At 42.3% G+C, this 23307-nt stretch overlaps 1 protein-coding gene and 1 non-coding gene across 2 annotated transcripts in view; both read left to right on the top strand.

Annotated features, from left to right (window-relative positions):
* Positions 1–23307, top strand: part of LOC131225846 (serine carboxypeptidase II-3-like) — a 34781-nt gene that overhangs the window by 9983 nt on the left and 1491 nt on the right. Inside the window, exons 4-5 of the mRNA XM_058221442.1 lie at positions 20407–20673; positions 22183–22301. Coding sequence (XP_058077425.1) covers positions 20407–20673; positions 22183–22301 — 386 coding nt within the window. The remainder of the gene's footprint in view (positions 1–20406; positions 20674–22182; positions 22302–23307) is intronic.
* Positions 7568–7674, top strand: LOC131226480 (small nucleolar RNA R71). The gene has a single exon (XR_009161861.1). It is a non-coding gene; the product is annotated as a small nucleolar RNA R71 (small nucleolar RNA).

Here is a 23307-nt window from a genome sequence, read left to right as displayed (position 1 = left end):
AAGCCACTAAACTTCTGCTCCTCTTTCTCTCTCCCTAGCTCGTCCACTCCTGCCGTCTTTCTCCCTGACCGTACACAGCAGCAACAATTGCTCCAGCCGTTCCAGTACGCACAGCAGCCACACTCTTGCCAAATTCCACGTTCCCAAACTTCTCCTACTCACTTTTTTTCTTCCCGTCCTCTTGTTTTCTTTTTCTTTTTCCCTTTTTCTTCCTTCCTTTTCTTCCTTTAATAGCAGCAAGGCCGGTGGAAGGGAGTCCCGGCTGGAGTCGGTGCGTGAGGAGACTCCTTTCACAGCAAGGAATCGGCAAAAGGACTTCGTGCGGCCCGCTGTTCACTTTCTGATCAATTCTGCCAGCGTGGAAGTGGATGCATCTTCCCTCTCTATCATTTAGACGGTTCAGATCATCGAGAAGATTGATGATCGTGGCCCACAACTCCCCCGAATCTCCGGATTTCCCGGACGCGCGTAAGGCGTACGCAAAGGCGCTGACGTGTTCGGTGGGCCCCACAGAGGTGTTTTCGGAGAACTCCATGGATTCAGGATGAAATTTCGGTCAAGAATGGGTAGTTTTGAACATCCATTGACGCGGAATCAGAGAAGAAATCTTCCAAACATCAATTTGAACGTTGCAGGGCAGTCCACTTATGGCCTCTGTATCGTGCACGTGTGCTTGCATGGGTCCAAAATTTTAGCATGGGTTTGAAGAAATCATGGCCCTCTACAAGATGGCTGGCTTGGATCATCCGAAAATGTACGCTGTGGGGCCCACTACCATCCGCAAAACGGTCCGTCCGTCTCGCCGCGTGAAACGGCCACCGCCATATTTGAAGAGGAGATGCGGGTCAGCGCTGCTGACCCGCGTAGCGTGGTTCGGTGCACGGCCAGTGCCGTGTACATGGTGTACACGCACTGGCCCTGTGGGGTCCATCGTGATGTTTGTAAGAAATCTGCTCCATCCATCTGTTTTGACACGCAGTTTAAGGCGTTGAGACCAAAATTGGGGTATATCCAGATATCAGGCGGGGCCCACATAATGATTAAAGGGGCTGATTTGTCCGTTGGGCCACTTCCACAGTGATCCAGGAGTTGAAATTTTACGTGTACGGTTACTTTATGGTCCTCAGGCCATATATGGAGTTTCGAACTGATCGGATGGTGAGAACCCTATGATCTTGCATTCTGGACACTTTTCAGGCCATTTGAGCTTCAATTCCTCGATTTTCTTGGATCCCTGGCATGCAAATCTATCGATTTTGGTCTCCTAAGGTCCGTCCCATGCTTTAGTGTCATCAGATCGGTAAATCCATGCTTTTTAGTGTCCTTTCCCAGTCCAAGCTCATGAAGACGCCCTGCATCACAAATACAATTAAATTAGGCTATTAAACGGTGTCATGCTTGTAAATCCATACAATAAATGGGTCTGATATGCAATATTTGACCCTCAACACAACCCCCAACCAGCATTTTGCTAGTCCCGAGCAAAGTATGCGAAAAGTAAGTTGAGAAATTCAGACCAATTTCTACAAACTCGAGAGATTTATGAAAAACAATTCAGATATTCGAATTCTAAGATTCATGAATGTTGGCAGCGCTTTCTCTTAGAATCAAACTCACGGTACTTCATAATCAAGCTCAAATATTAATCCACCAATTAGAACGATTCTAGCCATTGAGATCTATGAATGTATAATCTAATCTCGACTTGTCGACCTTAAGATTCACCTTGATATCTAAGGATATCATTGGTAACAACTGAGAGAATTCATGATAACTCTTCTTTGGCTTACACATTATCTTTTTATTCTTTTAATTTAATTTGATTTTTTTTTTTTTTTTTTTTTTTTTTTTTTGTTTCAGAAGTAACGCCAAGAAGAATGATCAGATCTTCACCTATAGGGAGCAAACCTAAGGTAAAGACTGTACACCCAACTTTTTCACATATCATTCATGAGAAATTAAATCTACACCTATAGGGAGCAAACCTAAGGTAAAGACCATTTGCCCAATCCTTTCGATTTCTCAAGTTGGTTCCTTTCATGTTTAGTGATTGCCAAGTTAATCCTTTAATATCGAACTAAAACCTTAATATACAAGCGAGATGTGTCCTGCGCATTCATGACTCAATCAATGTTTACAAATTCTAATAATGGATTAATAATTCAAACTTAGCTGTGAAATTTAATAGATAACTGAATCCAAAAGTCATGAAGTACCAACATCACATATCTTGAAATTCTAAGTCCAAGATGGTCGTCAAAATCACTTCGAATTCATATGAAATTCTAGAAAAATTTAAAAATTTTCAAAAATTTTTTTTTATTTTATTTTTTTTTTTTTTGTTCAAGACCAAGAAAACACTGATTAGGAAACCTAATCTCCCACCCCCAACCAAAAATCTACATTGTCCTCAATGTAAAAAAAAAGGAAATAGATATGCAATGCACATGAGACAACGGGAAAAAAATAAATAGGAGTGATGGAAAGATAGTACCTGAATGATGAATCATGAGAGACTTTCAAAGAGATCGCAGCATGGAATCCAGTCAGCACGAGAGAGAAAATAACACTAACAAAAATAAAATCCTACCTATACCACTTTCGCAGGTGCTCTCGATTGCATTTAGCGCATGCAACAAGCCTTTAAACCCCTAGGTTACCCCTAGTGGACGAGTTGTAGTCTCGTGAGGGTTTGCAGTAATGTTACCCACAAACATTGAACTAACTAATGATAAAAATGAAATGAAGAACTGGGTTGCCTCCCAGGAGCGCTAAGTTTACCGTCTTCAGCCAGACAAATAAAGCAACTACCCTAGACCTAAGAAAGCGATAAACCTACCTATACCTCCATCAGACTAGGAGATCAGTCCTGGTAAACAGGATCGGTCAGAGGCATGGACATGTCCTCTGAATCAAATTTCTCGACAAATGGCTTTAAACGATGTCCATTTACTTTAAACTCCTTGCCATTGTCGGGATCTCTTATCTCGACGGCCCCATGAGGATAAGCAGTAACAACAATGTAAGGGCCGGTCCAACGAGATCGAAGCTTACCCGGAAAGAGATGTAATCGAGAATTATACAAAAGGACTTTCTGGCCTGGCGTGAATGATTTTCGTAGAATATGTTGATCATGAAACGCCTTCATCCTGTCCTTGTAAATTCTCGAATTTTCGTATGCGTCGTTCCGGATTTCTTCAAGTTCATTCAATTGAAGTTTGCGTAGCGAGCCAGCGTTGTCCAGATTGAAATTGAGATTTTTGATCGCCCAGTACGCTTTATGTTCCAACTCCACAGGCAGGTGACAAGCTTTTCCATAGACAAGTCTAAAGGGAGACATTCCAATAGGGGTTTTAAAGGCAGTACGGTATGCCCATAAGGCATCGGTCAGTCGGATTGACCAATCCTTACGATCTGGGTTAACCGTTTTCTCCAAAATGTGTTTAATCTCCCTATTGGAAATCTCAGCTTGTCCACTTGTCTGCGGATGGTATGGGGTGCTCACCTTATGAGAGATACCGTATTTCTTCATTAAGCTCTCGAATGGTCTATTACAAAAGTGTGAGCCCCCATCACTAATGATGGCTCGAGGCGTTCCGAATCGAGAAAGGATGTTCTCTTTCAGGAATTTAATGACCGTGCGATGGTCATTCTTTCGACACGGAATCGCTTCGACCCATTTAGTGACATAATCCACGGCGAGCAAAATATACAGATTTCCAAACGATTGGGGGAATGGTCCCATGAAATCGATGCCCCAGCAATCAAATGCTTCAATGATAAGAATGGGATTCAAAGGCATCATATTTCGACGGGACAATGCTCCCAATTTCTGACAGCGCTCACAAGCTTTGCAAAACTCATGAGTGTCCCTAAACATAGTGGGCCAGTAAAAGCCACACTGCAGAATCTTGGCTGTGGTCTTTTTAGCAGAAAAGTGACCACCACAGGCCTCTGAGTGACAGAAGGAGATGATGCTCTGATGCTCATCGTCTGGCATACATCTCCTTAAGATTTAATCTGGGCAATATTTAAATAAATATGGATCGTCCCAAAAAAAGTTGCACACCTTGGTAAAGAATTTCTTCTTATCTTGCGCAGTCCAATGTGTTAGTATAGAACCTGTGATAAGATAATTAGCAATATCAGCGAACCAAGGTGAATGGGAGACTCTGAACAATTGTTCATCAGGGAACATATCATTGATATGGGTCGCCTCAAGGGAATCAGAGGTATTAAGGCGAGAAAGGTGATCGGCCACTACGTTCTCTACTCCCTTTTTATCTTTAATTTCCAAATCAAATTCTTGGAGTAGAAGGATCCATCGTATCAAGCGGGGCTTAGAATCATTCTTAGAAAGAAGATACTTAAGTGCCGCATGATCTGTATAGATAATGATCTTGGATCCGATCAAGTAGGACCTAAATTTGTCCAAGGCGAACACTACAGCTAAGAGTTCCTTTTCCGTAGTCGAGTAGTTCACCTGGGCAGGATTTAGAGTCCTACTCGCGTAATGAATGACGTATGGCTTCTTATCTTTTCTCTGGCCTAGGACTGCCCCAAGAGCATAATCAGAAGCGTCGCACATAAGCTCAAAAGGGAGGCTCCAGTCGGGTGGCTGCATGATAGGTGCAGTGGTTAACGTGCCCTTAAGCTTGGTGAAAGCTTCCTGGCATTGCTCAGTCCACTCGTACGGAGCATCCTTTTGAAGAAGATTACATAAAGGACGAGAGAGAAGACTAAAGTCCTTTATGAATCGCCTGTAAAATCCTGCGTGTCCTAAAAAGGATCGCACGTCTCTGATGTTCTTGGGTGGAGGTAGGTTAGAGATAAGATCTATTTTTGCCTTATCTACCTCGATTCCTTTGGATGAGATGATATGCCCAAGGACAATTCCCTTCTGAACCATGAAATGGCACTTCTCCCAATTGAGTACCAAGTTCTTCTCTTCACATCTTTTCAGCACACATTTAAGACTTTCCAAGCACTTGCTGAAAGATGGACCATAAACAGAGAAGTCGTCCATGAAGACCTCTAGATATTGCCCTACCATATCAGAAAAGATACTAAGCATACATCGCTGAAAGGTAGCAGGGGCATTACATAGTCCGAATGGCATCCTTCGATAGGCAAAGGTGCCGTAGGGACATGTAAATGTGGTCTTTTCCTGGTCTTCAGGGGCTATCTCTATCTGGTTGTAGCCCGAATACGTCAAGAAAGCAGTAATAGGAATGACCACTAACCTTTCCAGGATCTCGATCAATGAATGGTAAAGGGAAGTGGTCTTTCCTCGTGACGGTATTCAACTTCCGTAGTCAATGCACATTCTCCAACCGGTAGTGACTCTAGGTTGGCACGAGTTCATTATTAGCATTGGCTACGATGGTGATTAGGACTTCTTAGGGACCACTTGAGTTGGACTCACCCATGACTATCGGATATAGGGTATATAATACCCACATCCAATAGTTTAAGAACCTCGGCTTTACCCACTTCCTCCATCTTTGGATTTAGTCGACGTGGTGGTTGCCGAGCGGTTTTTGCATTATCCTCAAGATATATGCGGTGAGTACAAATCGAGGGATCGATTCCCTTGAGGTCTGCTATCGTCCATCCCAGGGCTCCTTTATGTTCAATGAGAGTAGATATGAGCATACTCTCCTGTTCTTTCTCCAGGTGGGCAGAGATCACCACCGGGTATGTCTCATCTTGACCTAAATAGGCATATTTCAAATCAGAGGGCAAAGGTTTTAGGTCAAGCTTCGGCGGCTTGAGGTTAGACGGTAGAGGCACTACATCGGTTTGTGGCAATTCTTCAAATTGTGGCCTCCATCGGTTAACTTCAAGTACCGGTGTAGTATCAAGCAAGGCGCACGTCTCCCTAATCATGTCATCATCAAAATCATGGGAGTGGGCCAGGCACGTCTCTAGATGGTCGGAGGATAAGGTCAGAGGTGTCGTATCTTCCACGAAAGAGTCAATCATGTTAATGTCGTGGAAATCGTCATCATCCTCTGAGTTGCTGCCGTTATTGAAAAAAATGTTTGACTCCAATGTCAAATTTCCAAAAGACATAGTTATGATACCATTCCTACAATTGATAATTGCATTTGACGTGGCAAGGAATGGGCGACCAAGAATGACGGGAATCTGAGTGCTCATGTTATTGATGGGTTCGGTGTCCAGAATGATAAAGTCTACAGGGTAGTAAAATCTATCAACTTGGACCAACACATCCTCAATTATCCCTCTTGGTACACGAACAGAGCGATCAGCAAGTTGTAGTGTGGTTAGGGTGGGTTTTAATTCACCCAAACCTAACTGTTTGTATACCGAGTAGGGAATCAGATTGACGCTCGCTCCTAAGTCAAGAAGTGCGTGATCAATTCGATGGTTCCCGATTACACATGATATGGTTGGGCTACCGGGATCCTTGAATTTCTGTGGCACGTCTTGCTTCAGGATGGCACTCACTTTCTCAGTCAAGAAGATTTTCTTTTGAATAATTTTCCGTCGCTTGGTCGTGCATAAGTCTTTTAGGAATTTGGCATATGAAGGTATCTGTTTAACGACATCAAGTAGAGGAATGTTGACTTTCACCTGTTTCAACACCTCTAGGATATCCTGAGAGTTAGAGAGAGGTTTTGGTGAAACCAACCGTTGGGGGAATGGAGCAATTGGCTTCTCTAAAAGTTCCGGTTCCACTTTTTGTGGGACATCACTGGATCCATCATTGTTGTCCTCTTTTGGTTCTTGAGGCTTTTCGGGCCTAACCGGAAGAGTTTTATCAATGATCTTCCCACTCCTAAGAGTGGTGATGGATTTAGCATGTCCCATCTGATTTGAAGAGCTGGGATCATTATTCTCGTACTGCGGTTTAGGATTGGGGAGAGGTTGTGCAGGAAGCATCCCCTTTTCTATAACCGTCATACGAGAATCTATTTTTTGCATGAAATCTGTGATTCCCCGCATTGCCTGAGCCAGCTCTTGTATGGGATTTTGAACCGGTTCCTCTTGAGGTTTCACTTGATTTGGATTTTGATTGAAGAAACCTGGAGGAGTCGCCGTTTGTCCATTCCTCCAACTAAAGTTTGGATGATTTTTCCCAGGATTGTATGTGTTGGAGTTAGGTCCAGTGAAAGGTCTTTGATAGTTATTTACGGCATTGGCTTGTTCATTCAACACTCCTCGAAAGGCGGTATTGTAGGACAGTTTTCAGTTGTGTGAATGGCAATCACAGATGCCGCAAACAATTTCATTGACCTTATCCTTCTTTCCTTCCATGGCCTCAACTTTCCTTATGAGCGTAGTCACTTTACACTTGAGATCATCCTCTTCTTTCAAGAGATATAATCCACCCTTCTCCTTTAATTGAGTTGGCCTAGACGTGGTGTTCGACTTTGGGTAATAGTCCCAAGATTGTGTCTTTTCAGCCAAACTATCGAGGTAGTCCCATACCTCGTCGATATCTTTATTAATGAACTCTCCATTACACATTGTCTCGACCATTTGGCGCATGGAAGATGTCGGTCCATCATAGAAAAAATTTGTAATGCGCCACGTTTCAAATCCGTGTTGTGGGCATGAACGGACCAAATCTTTGAACCTTTCCCAACATTGAAAGAATGTTTCATCTTCCTTTTTGGGCAAAGTTCATGATCGCTTTTCGAGGGTAATCGTTTTATGATGTGGGAAAATTTTATGAATTCCCTCTGCATATCGTTCCATGTGCCGATGGATCTAGGACGCGATGAATGTAACCACGTCTTAGCTTTCTCTTTTAAGGAAAAAGGAAAGAGTTTCACCTAATTGTATCCTCGGATACATTAGGAAAACATAATGTAGCTATTATCTCATCGAACTCTTTCAATGTAAATATGGACTTTCAGATTCAAGTCCATGGAATTTGGGAAGGAGTTGGATAACTTCTAGCTTGATGTCCATTTGTCCTGTGTTTTCGGGAAAAATCATGCATGAGGGCGTACTCACTCCCGCCGGTTGTAGAAAATCTCGTAAAGTACGAGGCGGGGTGCTGTTGCACCTCATTCTCATCTTGGGTATCCTCCACCCCGGGTGGGAGTAGAGGAGGTTGGTCTTCACCATAACTTCAATTAACTCCGGGGATTTCGAGTGGTGTCTAGTCTGCGATGGATAGTCAACCCCTCAACCAATCCTCCTTCATCAAGAGACGTCGAGTGTCGTCACGGGCCCACTTGGGCATGAAAAACACTCGCAGCCCTCGATTAAGAACCTAATCCTAAGAAAGGAAAAGAAAATCTAGAAAGAAAGAGAGAGTTGGAAAGAAATTACCAAATTGGAGTCCTAAGTTAAAAACCTGCAAAATAAAACAAAAATAAGTTAGATTCCTAAAAAGAGAAGAAAAATAACAGTAAATTAATTTCTAAAAGAAGGAATTCTTAAAAGAAAGTGGAAATTTCTAAAGTAAATTAGGAAAGATCTAAACTAGAGAGTAGATTATTAAAAGAGAACTGAAAGATAGGGAGTAGGGAAAGAGCTTACCAAATTAGAAATTTCTATCTTAAAGGCCTACAAAATAAGAAGGTTAGTTCCTAAAAAATATTCTAAAACAAATTAGGAAAATAAATTAGATTCTAAAAGTGCTAGAATTAGAAAATTTCTAAAATTTAAACCCTAATTCTAAAAATATGAAAAAGTAGAGAGATTAGGAAGGAATTACCAATTGAGAAACTTATGTCCAGATCCTATAAAATAGGAAACAAGTTAATTTTGAACTCAAATAGAAATAAATAAATAAAACTAAGGTTAGTAAAATCCTAATCTTAAACTAATTCTAAAACCAATTAATTTCAGAAAATCGTAACCGTCAGTCCCCGGCAACGGCGCCAAAAACTTGTTCACTCCCCAAGTATAGGGTTGTGATGTAGTAATAAACTCGGTAAGACCGAGGTCGAATCCACAGGGACTGATACCTGTACGTTATCTGAAATCAAGCAGAACTAGAACTAGACTAAGATGCGATCTAAATCAAATAAAACTTAGGGAATAATTTGTGGAATAATTATCTAAAACTTAAGTAATTCAAAGGAAGGGAACTAGGGATTCAGAGGATCCACTTGTAGAGATCAGGGAGATCGTATGCCAGGATCCCAAATTATGGAAATTTACTGAACTGCCATTGATATAGGTTTCAAGAGATGAAAGGTGTATGAATTAGAATGGATTCCATCATCTAACCATGCCCAGGAGACAAAGTAAACAACAAGATTAAACTAATTACCAACCATTCAACAATGTATGAAGATCAGGAAGGGTACTATCATCCTACCATGCCCAGGGGACTATGGTGAACAACAGGGTCTCCTGACGTCATGAGCATCAAAAAGAAGAAAGAAATACTCAAAATCATCGCAGATCCATTGTAATTTCAGTCACAACAAACCCTTAAAAATAACTGAAAGTACTCTTTTTAATTTGAACAAAAATCAATATCAGTCCATCTAAACAATAGGCACCAGCAAAGTTTCTCCCATCAGACCACAAGCTTCACCTCTTAGCCCTAGCTAAGAGGTTCAGCCACACATTGGCATGATGTGGATGAATCTCTTAAACAAATTAAAATGAAAGAAAATAAACATAGCACAGTACCAACTCAGCCACTTTTCTTCTTCCTTTTCTTCCTCACGTTCAAAACCCAAACCCAAGCCACTAAACTTCTGCTCCTCTTTCTCTCTCCCTAGCTCGTCCACTCCTGCCGTCTTTCTCCCTGACCGTACACAGCAGCAACAATTGCTCCAGCCGTTCCAGCACGCACAGCAGCCACACTCTTGCCAAATTCCACGTTCCCAAACTTCTCCTACTCACTTTTTTTCTTCCCGTCCTCTTGTTTTCTTTTTCTTTTTCCCTTTTTCTTCCTTCCTTTTCTTCCTTTAATAGCAGCAAGGCCGGTGGAAGGGAGTCCCGGCTGGAGTCGGTGCGTGAGGAGACTCCTTTCACAGCAAGGAATCGGCAAAAGAAGCGCGGGTCAGCTTACGCAGACAGTGATCAGAGACTTCGTGCGGCCCGCTGTTCACTTTCTGATCAATTCTGCCAGCGTGGAAGTGGATGCATCTTCCCTCTCTATCATTTAGACGGTTCAGATCATCGAGAAGATTGATGATCGTGGCCCACAACTCCCCCGAATCTCTGGATTTCCCGGACGCGCGTAAGGCGTACGCAAAGGCGCTGACGTGTTCGGTGGGCCCCACAGAGGTGTTTTTGAAGAAATCCACCCCGTCCATTGGATTCAGGATGAAATTTCGGTCAAGAATGGGTAGTTTTGAACATCCATTGACGCGGAATCAGAGAAGAAATCTTCCAAACATCAATTTGAACGTTGCAGGGCAGTCCACTTATGGCCTCTGTATCGTGCACGTGTGCTTGCATGGGTCCAAAATTTTAGCATGGGTTTGAAGAAATCATGGCCCTCTACAAGATGGCTGGCTTGGATCATCCGAAAATGTACGCTGTGGGGCCCACTACCATCCGCAAAACGGTCCGTCCGTCTCGCCGCGTGAAACGGCCACCGCCGTATTTGAAGAGGAGATGCGGGTCAGCGCTGCTGACCCGCGTAGCGTGGTTCGGTGCACGGCCAGTGCCGTGTACATGGTGTACACGCACTGGCCCTGTGGGGTCCATCGTGATGTTTGTAAGAAATCTGCTCCATCCATCTGTTTTGACACGCAGTTTAAGGCGTTGAGACCAAAATTGGGGTATATCCAGATATCAGGCGGGGCCCACATAATGATTAAAGGGGCTGATTTGTCCGTTGGGCCACTTCCACAGTGATCCAGGAGTTGAAATTTTACGTGTACGGTTACTTTATGGTCCTCAGGCCATATATGGAGTTTCGAACTGATCGGATGGTGAGAACCCTATGATCTTGCATTCTGGACACTTTTCAGGCCATTTGAGCTTCAATTCCTCGATTTTCTTGGATCCCTGGCGTGCAAATCTATCGATCTTGGTCTCCTAAGGTCCGTCCCATGCTTTAGTGTCATCAGATCGGTAAATCCATGCTTTTTAGTGTCCTTTCCCAGTCCAAGCTCATGAAGACGCCCTGCATCACAAATACAATTAAATTAGGCTATTAAACGGTGTCATGCTTGTAAATCCATACAATAAATGGGTCTGATATGCAATATTTGACCCTCAACAAAAATACTAGTAAGATTATGAATCATACGATATCAGAGTAAGCGAAAATACTGACAAGTCTATGAGTCAAACAATATCAGAGTACGCAATACAAATCAACTATGCAAATGAGGAGTCATAAAGAGCCAAATATCAGATGCCGATGATGCAATGTAATATACAATTCCTTATGAGTTCACAAATACCATCAGCCGTATCTAGACCCTATAAATGCAAAAACATAGTCACCCAAAATACCATATGCCACGGATGTAATGCAATATGCGGTGCGAATGGAATGACCATGCTGGACTGTGAAGTCGAGATGATAGTAAGTAGTATCGCAGGCTATGGGGTCCATACAAGGGACTTTTATCCAAACCAGTCTCATACCTAATCTGGATAGTCAGACTCAATATGGTAAACTCCTGATCTTGGGTTAGTCGCGCGCCCCTACCGAAATCCTGGCCATTGTGAAGGTACACGTAACAAATAGTTGCACACCACTAGCCCAAGTGGATAGTGAATGAATGAAATGCAACTCCTACTCAATAAGTCTACATATCAGTACTTTTTATCTCTGGGATCATTACCAGAGTCTATTACACTCTACACCAGCTTACCGTCCCTATCCGAGCGCACAACTGGGTAAGTGAAAGAGACTTCACTATCCGTCTACCAATATCGGGCCCGACTTGTCGATAGCGGACTCATTCCTCAAGCTGGTCAGACTCAACCTAGATATTGCCTCCTCACTCAGGTGGGTAAGGTCACACCCCCTCCCAACCGACCACGACACAGTGGGAGACATGTCCTATTGTTATACGGCCCTCATGCGCTCATATACATTCACTCGGTCTCGACGTTGGGGCGTCCTCTGGTACCAATAGGGTTTAGAAATTTTTACCCAGGGTCATTTATGATAACCCAATGCTAATAACAGATTTTCAGTGTCCCATTTGGCCATCCATGATATGCCTGTGGAGGCTATGGCCCTGATGTCGTTAGGGCGTACAGTAATCACAACACACAATGCATCAGTCATACAATCCAGTCATGCATCAATCCTACGCATACTGTGCGCTCATGTGAGATAACCTCCGCCTATTAGGGAGTCTCATATCAACATGCCCAATGACATATACAATGGTCAATCACATCTCATAACAAACATGCAAATGATGCTTATGGGCATGTATCATGATGTTATGCTGTCACATACTCATAATTGGTATCAGATGATATACTCATAATCGGTATCGATAACTAACACCGATAATCGACCTTGACAATGTGGACATTTAACCAACATTGCCCCCAAGGAATGGCCCACATAGAGCCTAACATATAGTGGACCCATAGCCTCACACAAGGGTCAAATATACAACACCATCGGCCTCACTCAAGAGCTTAATACACATCATGATGGGTCTTTCACATGGGCCTAACATACATCACAATGGGCTCCAACGTCTGGCCCTCAAATGCATCACAATGGGCCTCATCACATAAGCCTCATATACATCACATTGAGCCTTAAACATGGGCTGAATACACATCACAACGGGCCTCAAATACGGGCCACATATACATCACATTGGGCCTCAAACACGGGTCGAATGCACATCACAATGGGCCTCAAATATAGGCCGCATATATATCACATTGGACCTTGTCAATCAACCTCGATATCCGGCCTCGACAATCAAAATCAGCCTCGATAATTAACATCGACAATCGGCCTATACAATCGGCTTCAACAATCAGAATCAGCCTCGACAATCGAAATCGGCCTCGATAATCGGCCTTGACAATCGGAATCAGAATCGGCCTCAACAATCGGCCTCGATAATCGGAATCGGCCTCGATAATTAGAATTGGCCTCGACAATCGAAATTGACCTCGACAATCGGAATCGAAATCGGCCTCAAAAATAGGAATCGGCCTCGATAATCGGAATCGACCTCGATAATCGACCTCGACAATTGGAATCTGTATCGACAATTGGAATCGGCCTCGACAATCGGAATCGGCCTCGACAATTGGAATCAACCTCGATAATCATAATCGGAATCGGCCTCAACAATCGGCCTCAACAATCAGCCTCAATAATCGGCCTCGATAATTGGAATTGGCCTCGATAATCAAAATCGACCTCGACAATTAGAATTGGCCTCGATAATCAAAATCGACCTCGATAATCGGCCTCGACAATCGAAATCTGTATCAACAATTGGAATCAGAATCGGCCTCGACAATTGAAATCTGTATCAACAATTAGAATCGACCTCGATAATCAGCCTCGACAATCGGAATGGGAATCGACCTCGATAATCGGACTCGGTGAGAATTAGCCTAATAAGGCCTAAGGGAAGGTCACAATGTGAACTCCAACCATCATTGCCCATCAATGTAGACATTTAACTAACATTGCTCCTAAGGAGTAGCCCACACGGGGCTAAACATATAGTGGGCTCGTGGCCTCACATAAGGGTCATATACACATCAAGTGGGCAGCATTGCATGGGCCTCTCACACATCACATCGAGCCTCACCATCTGGGCCTCACATACATCACACTGGGCCTCAATCCTGAGCCACATATACAACTCAATGGGCCACACATATGGACTGAAAATACATCATAATGGGCCCTACCAAATGGGCCAGAAATACATCACAATGGGCCTTGCCATGGGCCTCTCATACATAACATCAGGCCTTGCCATCTGGGCCAAAAATACATCACAATGGGCCACAACCCATGAGCCTCTCATACATAACATCGGGCCTTGCCATCTGGGTCGGAAATACATCACCATGGGCCACAACCCATGGGCCTTAATACACAATGGGTGAGCCCTACACGTGGGCCTAATATATATCACAGGTGGGCCCTACACATGGGCCTCATATACATCAAGTAGACCGCATTAATGAGCCTCATAGACACAACAGGAGGTCCCTATACATGGGCCTCAAATACATAATATGTGGGCCTTACGCATGGGTCTCATATGCATCAAATGGGCCATGCCAATGGGCCTAATACATGTCACAATGGGCCTTGCCCATAAGCCACGAATACATCCCAATGGGCCTCGCCCATGGGCCTCGAATACACCACAATGGGCCTTGCCCATGGGCCTCAGATTTAAGCAGGTGGGCCCCATCATATGGGTCGGGTATACATCATATTGGGCCTCGAACATGGGCCATATATACATCACATTAGGCCACAAATATCAGCCTCATATACAATGAGTGGGCCGCATCAATGGGCCGCACTAATGGGCCTCATATACAAGAGTGGGCCGCATCAATGGGCTGCACCATTAGGCCTCATATGCATCAAGTGGACCGCATCCACGGGCCGCACTAATGGGCCTCATCACAGGGCCAAATACAATCATAATGGATAGCGTGGAAATAAAATGCATGCATTAGGTGGGTCACACGTCCCGGGGATGGACGACATGGAATGAAACACATCCATCAAGGTAGGCTTCATGATCTGGACGGTTTGGATGACCCAGATACACATGGTGGGGCCCACATACAGCAATGGACGATGTGGATATACATACATCATGGTGCACGCCACACAGCACACCGTCCAGATAGGTGGTGTGAATTAAAATACATCCAATCAAGGTGGGTCCGCAGTACCGCCCAAACACTGTACAGCATCGTCCAAGCATTGTGGACGGTGTGGATGAAATAAATACCACATGGTGCGATCCACGGCACCACCCAAACATGGTCCAGCAAATCAGCACCGTCCTTGGACGGTGCAAATAAGGCACATACAACAAGGTGGAATGGACGGTGAGATAGAACATATATATCAGGTATGCCCCATAGCTGCTGGCAGTGTGGGTGCAACACAGATACACGTGGGGTCCACAGCTACTGGTAGCGTGGACAAGACATACATCACGGTGGACACCATCTCTGGGCGGTGTGGATCTAAAACACGAATCATCAGGGTGGGGTCCACGTACATGGCCCATCAGATAGTCGAATCTGCTCCATTTAGTCTCAACAGGTGGGTCCCACATGGGGCCCACCACCTACATATATTATATGCATATATAATATAATATAATATATTATATTATATTTTATTATTATTATTATTTTAAAAATCAACCAGCGTCCAGATAGATGGACCGCTGGATAAAATACATACATTGGTGTGGCCCACCATCCAAGCAATGGACGGTGAGGATCTACACGTACTTCATAGTGAGGTCCACCATGATATGGACAGTGTGAATATAAACCATACATCATGGGGTGGTGCCACATCCCATGTTCAGCACCACTCAAACATTAGCCATGTAAATCAGCACCGTTCAACCATGTCCAGCACCGTCAAACTGTCTGGATGGTGCGGATGGTACTCATCCAGCAAGGTGCATCCAGCACCGTCAAATTGCCTGGACGATGTGGATGCAACACATGCATCAAGTGGGCCATTACACAAGGAAGAGAGAGAGAGAGAGAGGAAGATCGGATGGTGATGGAGGGACCCCGCCACTATGGGCCCTCCATGATTACAATGCATACATCAAAAATGGGTCCCATCACAAGTAGGCCTTCTAATAGAAAAATCAATAGTGGATCACCCATCTATTGGCCTCCTTCTTGGTCCGGTGGAACGTCGAACTTCTTGGCTTCAATCTTGATGGAAGATGATGAAAAATGGAGGGTTAAGATGGGAGATGAGAGGGTAGGAAGTGGGCCGCACTAAAGCTCCTCTCATGGAGCTCTCATGCTTGGACGTTGGGTGTTTAAGTTACTTAGGAGAATGAGAAAGAGAAGTTGTAAGAGAGAGAGGGATGGGTGAGTGATGGGGTGTGATGGGTGAGAGATGGGTGATGGGTGATCGATGTGTACTTGGTTGTGAGAGAGAGTTGACTTTAGGTGAGAGAGGGATGGGTGTTGGTACTTGACATAATGTGATATGGTACTTGATTGATTGATGTGATTGATGGGACATTCTCTTGGGTTTTGCAATGCGCGGTGTTATCCTTGAACTAAACGCGGGCCCACATCTCCTGGCTCGGGTATCGCCTCAGCACGTGAGATGCGGCATCGGAACCATGGCAACTGCCCGGTCGCAAGGATATAAGTCTCGAGTCGAGCTGACTCAGATATACGGGACACAATTCAAAATCACGGGCAAATGCTGATAACAGATCGCAAGTCACCGAAATTCGACCGAGAGGACAGCAGAAGCCTACGGAACGGTACAGGCTAAGATACGAGTCTCACAGAGGTTCCATCAGTCAGTCCTTCCCTAACCACTTTTTCTTGCCATAGGGCCAACTTTAATTTTAGATCTAGCTGATTTTTGAGCCTATCCTAACATAATTTAGCAAAACAGATGCCCAAGGTGGATTTCTCACAAGAATCATGGTGGGCCTCACCTAACTTAGCGAGGCAGGACACTCTTACGAGAGGCTTTGGCAGGCATGAGCCACCACACTAGAAAGAGTAGCACAGCTGCACAGGGGACACAGTTTGGACCCCAACATCAGACAGCTAGCTGGTATTACAGCTCTGTCACCCCAGCATGATTTATGTGCTTTATCCACCCTGCTCATCCATTTCTCCAGCTTATTATAGATCATGAGCCCAAAAATGAGATAGATCCAAGTCTCAGGCGGCCCACAGGAAAACAGTTTTGATTAAACATTGACGCAGGGATGAACGTGATGAGGTCGATCACCATCTTCCTCAAGGATATCTGGACTCCTCACAGAGACTTCTCAAATCCACGAGGAAAAAAGCAATAAAATAGAAATAAATTCTAAATTTGATTGATTAATGAATTAAATGAGTTCACAACCCTTTAAATAGGGATACGAATCAATAGGAGAGAAATCAGAAGCAAACTATAACTAAAACTCCTAGAAATTCGTAACTTACTATAAATAGTAAATTTACTTTTATAGTGTCCTATGTGGCTTAACCACGTTATTCTCCTAATTATTTTAAGAACTTTTCATGTTGGACACAACTCTTAAAGTCTAACGGATGAAGAGTTATAATCAAACTAAAACTTACTATTTATAGTAAAAACGGAACTAAACATGTAATTCGGCCATCGATATGATGGAATCTCGCAATTTTGGCATGAGTAACCCTACATAGCCGGGTTGGTTGGCTAAAGTTGCTCATCTTACCCCAAAATCATATATGGTACGTCGAGTTACTCATTCCGGTTTGCGAGATATGCCTATTTTAAGGTTCTGACAGTCTTGATGGCTTCTGCCTCTAATCGAGCCTTCTCTGGTACATCTTGGACATGAAAGTGTCTATGACCCGCTCTACATCAGTCCCCTCCACTTCAAAAGAATTGGCCCTCGAGTTCTCGTGCTGCGTCGGATCATAATACTTCGTCTGGTGCGCCATAACGATACCCAGATCAAAAGTTATGATCAATTTATGGTCTACCTTCTTTTGGTCCAACCTTGTTAGGAATGTATCTGTGACACGTTCTACATCAAACCCCTCTGCTTGGAAAAAAAAAAACTCATCCTTAAGTTACTCAAGTGACTTGGTTCATGAATCTGAGATAACTTTTGATGCTGATGTTTCTTAGCCATTTTCTTATACTTGGCATTAGGCTCTTGAGTACACAATACATGTACCCATGCTCTTCTTGACTTGGCTAGTATGAATCAGTTCCTTCACTTCTCCCTTCAAGATCTCATATTCATTCTGATAATGTGGGTAATTAGGCAGACTTATCTCTGTGATAAGATCAATATGGTTTTGTATATCTCGTATGAGAAGCAATTTATTAGGGAGTTCATCGAGCACAATCACTTTAAACTCCTGCAACACTGGTTTCAAATCCCCTGGAGTGATCACTAGCTTCATATATTCTTTCTTTTTAATTAATGCATATATATCTCTTGTTTCCTCATATTGTTTAACAAAAGCCTGTTCAGTTGTGAGAGACTGTTCCTCAACTTTAGAAGTCGTGGGTTGGTTCTCTGCTCTCATAGGGAGGAGGCCAACTTTCTACCATCTTTAGTAAATTTAAATACGTTATCATGACCTTTATATGTAACAATAGCATTAATATTATTTTTTCATGGTCGACCAAGTAACATATGACAAACTTCTATGTCGACTACGTCACAAGGTACTTGATCCTTATAATTTTTTTCAATTGAAAACGAGACAGTACATTGTTCGGTTACCTCTATTTTGTTGACCTCCTTGATCCATCCAATCGTGTATGGAGATAGATGATTTTCTATTTCCAGTTGCAGCTTTTCCACCATTATTTTCGACACTAGATTCTCACTGTTCCTAACATCGATGATTACATTACAGATTTTTTGGCTTATAGTGCACCTCGTTCGAAAGATGTTGTCTCGCTATAATTATATTTCTACCTTTGGCATGTATAACGGTTTCCTCATGATCAAAGTGGTGGCCTGTGATTTACCATCATCTTATTGTGGTTTACAGAAATCGGGGTTGTGTCATAAAGTGACCACGGGCGATTAAACATTACTTCGAGCTCGGGGCAAAATTAGCGCATTTGTAATACGGTTAAGGGTTGCCTGCAGCCCTTGCATGGTCAACTGACTTTCCTAGTGGAAAGCTTCCATTCTTCCCGAAAGATAACGAATCTCTAGATCACCGTCCATAGGATTTTGGTTCATACCTTTGTTATTTGTCATCGGCCTAAGGGAAGTCCTCGCTTTGATACCAATTGACACAGGGATGAACGTGATAAGGTCGATCACCGTCTTCCTCAAGATAACTACTTCGAATCCACGAAGCATCTCTGGACTCCTCACAAAGACTTCTCGAATCCACGAGGAAAAAAATAATAAAATATAAATAAATTCTAATAAATTCAAAATTTGATTGATTAATGAATTAAATGAGTTCACAACCCTTTAAATAGGGATACTAAGCAATTGGAGAAAAATCAAAAGCAAACTATAACTAAAACTCCTAGAAATTCGTAACTTACTATAAATAGTAAATTTACTTTTATAGTAAGTGTCTTATGTGACGTAAGCACGTTATTCTCCTAATTATTCTAAGCACTTTTTATGTTGGATACAACTCCTAAAGCCCAATGGATGAAGAGTTAAAATCAAACTAAAACCTACTATTTATAATAAAAACGGAACTAAACATGGAATTCGACCGCCGATATAATGGAATCTGGCAAATTTGGCGTGGGCAACCCGGCATAGCCGAGTTGGTTGGCTAAAGTTGCTCGTCCAAACCCAAAATCATATATGGTACGTCTAACTCATTTCGGTTTGCGAAATATGTCTGTTTTAAGGTTCCGATGGTCTTGATGACTTCTGCCTCTGATCGGGCCTTCTCCGGTCCTTCTTGGACATGAAAGTTTCGGTGACCCGCTCTACATCAAACATCCACAGTCCACCATTAGAAACTTTCTAAAGCCTCCTGAAATGTTTATTTGCTATTTGGAGCATTAACACCATTTATTATTATTATGTTTGGTACATCCCCTTTTTCTACTTTTCTTAGTCAATGGCGCACGCAAATGCACGTGGAATTCTAATATATAAAAATGACTTATTAAAATATTTCTTATCAAAATTTCCCTAATTCAATCATTTACTTCTATAATTAAATTATTTTAATTTAAAAGCAAAAAATAGTAAATCCAGATCCTATCATGTGAACATGACCCGCATCATGGTGGGGCCCACAGATGCCCACCGTTGGAACATTTTTGGAGCCCACCATGATTTTTACATTCAAATGGTGAGCCTTCAATCCCTACCATTTTCTATAGTGTGGTCCACATCAATTTTTAATTTGCCTGATTTTTGGACTTCTACGCTATTGTGGTCATTAGAAACTGATGGACCTAGTGAATCTGTGACGTGCATCTCTGTAGACCCATATAGGTCATCTCTGTGGGCTCCACATAGCTTCCCACCATAAGAACTTCCTGTGGCCAGGGGCATAGGTAAGTCATGTCCCATTACTCCTTGTGGTGTGGACGACCTGAGCAATTGATCTAATTGATTTTTAGCCTTAGTTCTTCACTTCAAAGAAGGAAGAGCTTATAGAGCATTCCCGTCCACTTAAATAATAAAAATTATAAGAGAAAAATGCTAAATTTTAATAAAATCTTGTTGAAATTTTCAACTTTTGTTCATATGAATCAAAATCATCAAGGTTTTGAGATTTTTATTAATGCTAAATAATTAAATTTCTTGTATATTGCAGATCGGCAATGCAGTGATCCATGATCCAACGGACAATTGCGGCATGTATGATTACTTCTGGACCCACGCACTGATATCAGATGAAGCAATCAACGATATCCATAAGTATTGCAATTTCAGCCCAAACGCAAACGCAAGTTCCCAGCCCCAGCAATGCGACAATGCCAGCGAGGAAGTGGACAACGGGATCGGTCCGATCAATATCTACGACATCTATGCCCCGCTATGCTTTTCTTCCAATCTTACCATCAAACCCAAGAAGGCTACGGTAAATATATGGCTGATTAAAATTTTATTAAAGGTGCTTAGATGCAAAAGCCAATTGAATTTTCAACAGGGCAAATGATAAAAGTGGACCCATTTGGACTAACCCAGCATAAGAGGGTTTTCAGCCCGTAATTTTAGCAAGATTGGTTTTTGGCAAGTGGGCTTTTTGCAAATCCAAAATCAAATCTGAGTTTAACTTAAAACGACATTTGGAACTTCAACACTCCTCTCGAATGTGCATCCAAGCAGATCCTAAAGTTTTCAGCCAGCAATTTTAATAAGATTGGTTTTTCGGAGAGTGGGCTTTTTAGCAAATCTAAAAACAAACTGGGGTTTAGTTTAAAACAGTATATTTTATTAAATTACTAAACTAATAAATTTAAATAGTTATTTAAATTAAATCTTAAGTTAATCGCTAAATTCCAAATTTTAGAAAATTAATTTATTTACCAAATTTAAAAACAAACTAGGGTTTGGTTTCAAACCATGTATTTTATTGAATTACTAAAATAATAAATTTAAATAACCGTTTAAATTAAATTTTAAGTTAATTACTAAATTTCAAATTTTAGAAAATTAATTTATTTAGCAAACGCAAAAACAGAGTAGGGTTTAGTTTAAAACAATGTTTCGATGGTGCGTCCAAATGAGCCCCTGTGTTTATCATCCTGCAATTTTATGAAAATTGATTTTTGGTAAGTGGGCTTTTTAGTGAACTTCAAAACAAATTGGAGTTTCGCTTAAAACAGCATTTCGGCCTCAAACGTATCATTTGAAAGTCCACCCAAACATTCCCTAAGGTTTTCACCTTGCAATTTTAGCAAAATGAGTCTTTGGCAAGTGGGCTTTTTAATAAACCCAAAATCAAATTGAGGCTTGGCTTCGAACATAGGCTCGACTTGAAACACCCCTTTTGAAGGTCCATCCAAATGGACCCTAAATGATGTTAGCAAATTACAATTGTGCATCCAAACGTTTATTTCATGGACTGATTGGATGATTCTAAAGATCAACAGCTGATCCAATGGACGGTTAGGATTTGAGCCATCGATTTTTTTGGGGGGTCCATCATGGATCTGCCATTGTTTTTTTGGATATTAAAGATTCTTGGGTCGTACCGTCCGGAATGGGCCGAACATGGTTGATAGGCCCTATGCTCTTCAGCACCTTTTTTTTTAAATTGTGGTGATTCTTCCACTGTACACATGGCTTAGTTGTGCTGGCAATCGGACCGTCCAAACTGCTGATTTGATTGTCAATGGAACGTGCAAAAAATAATCAGAATGATAGATGATAGTAACCATCTAACCTGCATATTGAATCCAGACCATTCAATTTTTTTTATAAACCTCTAACCATCCGTTTTAATTTGATGGATAGGATTGCTTGATCGGTGTGACCCTTAAACCAGGCGATCCATCCACATGTGCCAATAAATGGATCATGATCAATGATGATCTTGTTTGAATTGATTTCTGCTGTGAGTTTGATATACGGCGTTTGTATGCAGGTATTGAAATACGATCCATGCACAGATTACTACGTGAATGCATATCTGAATACTCCTGAAGTCCAAAATGCCCTTCATGCTAATGTCACTAAACTCGATCATCCATGGTCAGCCTGCAGGTATGAACGAAATACGTGCCAGTTTGGCTCACGTGCGTTACATCCCTGCCATACATTGGAGAGGGGTGAAACGAGCCATTCCCTCAGCCCATTACATAATCACTATGTCAGGACCGGCCCACCAGCCAACTACTGATTGGAGAGATCATCTCCCCTCATTTTAATAGTGTTAAACATCTCAGGCCTGAAACTAATGATCAGATCCAATGTAGATGCATCCCAAATCTAACCTGAAATGGGCCCTACCCACAGATCTTAAGGAATCAATAGCCCTGACTGAAATGGGCCAAGGCTCGTCCAAAACCAGCAGATCAGATACCTATCTGACCTCCTAGATAAGCATGTAGGCCTAAGCCCAGGCCTGAAAGCTAGTCAAGTGCCTGCCTATTAGTAGGCAGGTCAGGACTGAAATGAAAGGAAATTACCCGATTAGATCAGGCCCATAAAGAAGCCCATTTCAACATATCAAGACTACGATGTGACTTTTTAAGTCATGACCCATTTAAGATGAGGCGGATGAGGCCCACCGGATCATTCATATATTAGATGCTACAATTCATTTTCTTTTCTTTTTTTGCATCCATACAACGAAAACCATATTCTTTCTTAGGGGTTCACACGGTTCAGTTCGGTCGGGTTCTAGGGTGAAATCGGAACTGAACCATTCCCAACGGTTCTAGGAAAAACAGAACCAGAACCGCAACCGGACCGTTTGCACCCCAGAACTGAATTGGAACCGGACTGTAGAAAACTGTTTGGGTTCCTGTTCAGTTCTACGGTAATTGCATGGTTTGTTATTATAATCCAGTCCAATTGAATAGTTTTTCTTTTTTTTAATAATCCAGTTCAATTGTACGGCTCTTGGGAGACAGAAAGAGGCCACGAAAAGGGGGAGAATAAAGAAAGATTATTACTATTATTATTATTTATTTTATTTTATTTTTTGCTTTTTATGTTAAAAATAATAATATTTATTGACTGAGGGGTATGATTCCAGGTTCATATC

This window comes from Magnolia sinica, chromosome 14 (genome assembly GCF_029962835.1).
Source record: "Magnolia sinica isolate HGM2019 chromosome 14, MsV1, whole genome shotgun sequence".
In the NCBI taxonomy this organism is placed as follows: domain Eukaryota; kingdom Viridiplantae; phylum Streptophyta; class Magnoliopsida; order Magnoliales; family Magnoliaceae; genus Magnolia; species Magnolia sinica.
Note: the sequence above shows the minus strand (reverse complement) of the source record. Positions and strands in the feature narration are given on the sequence as shown.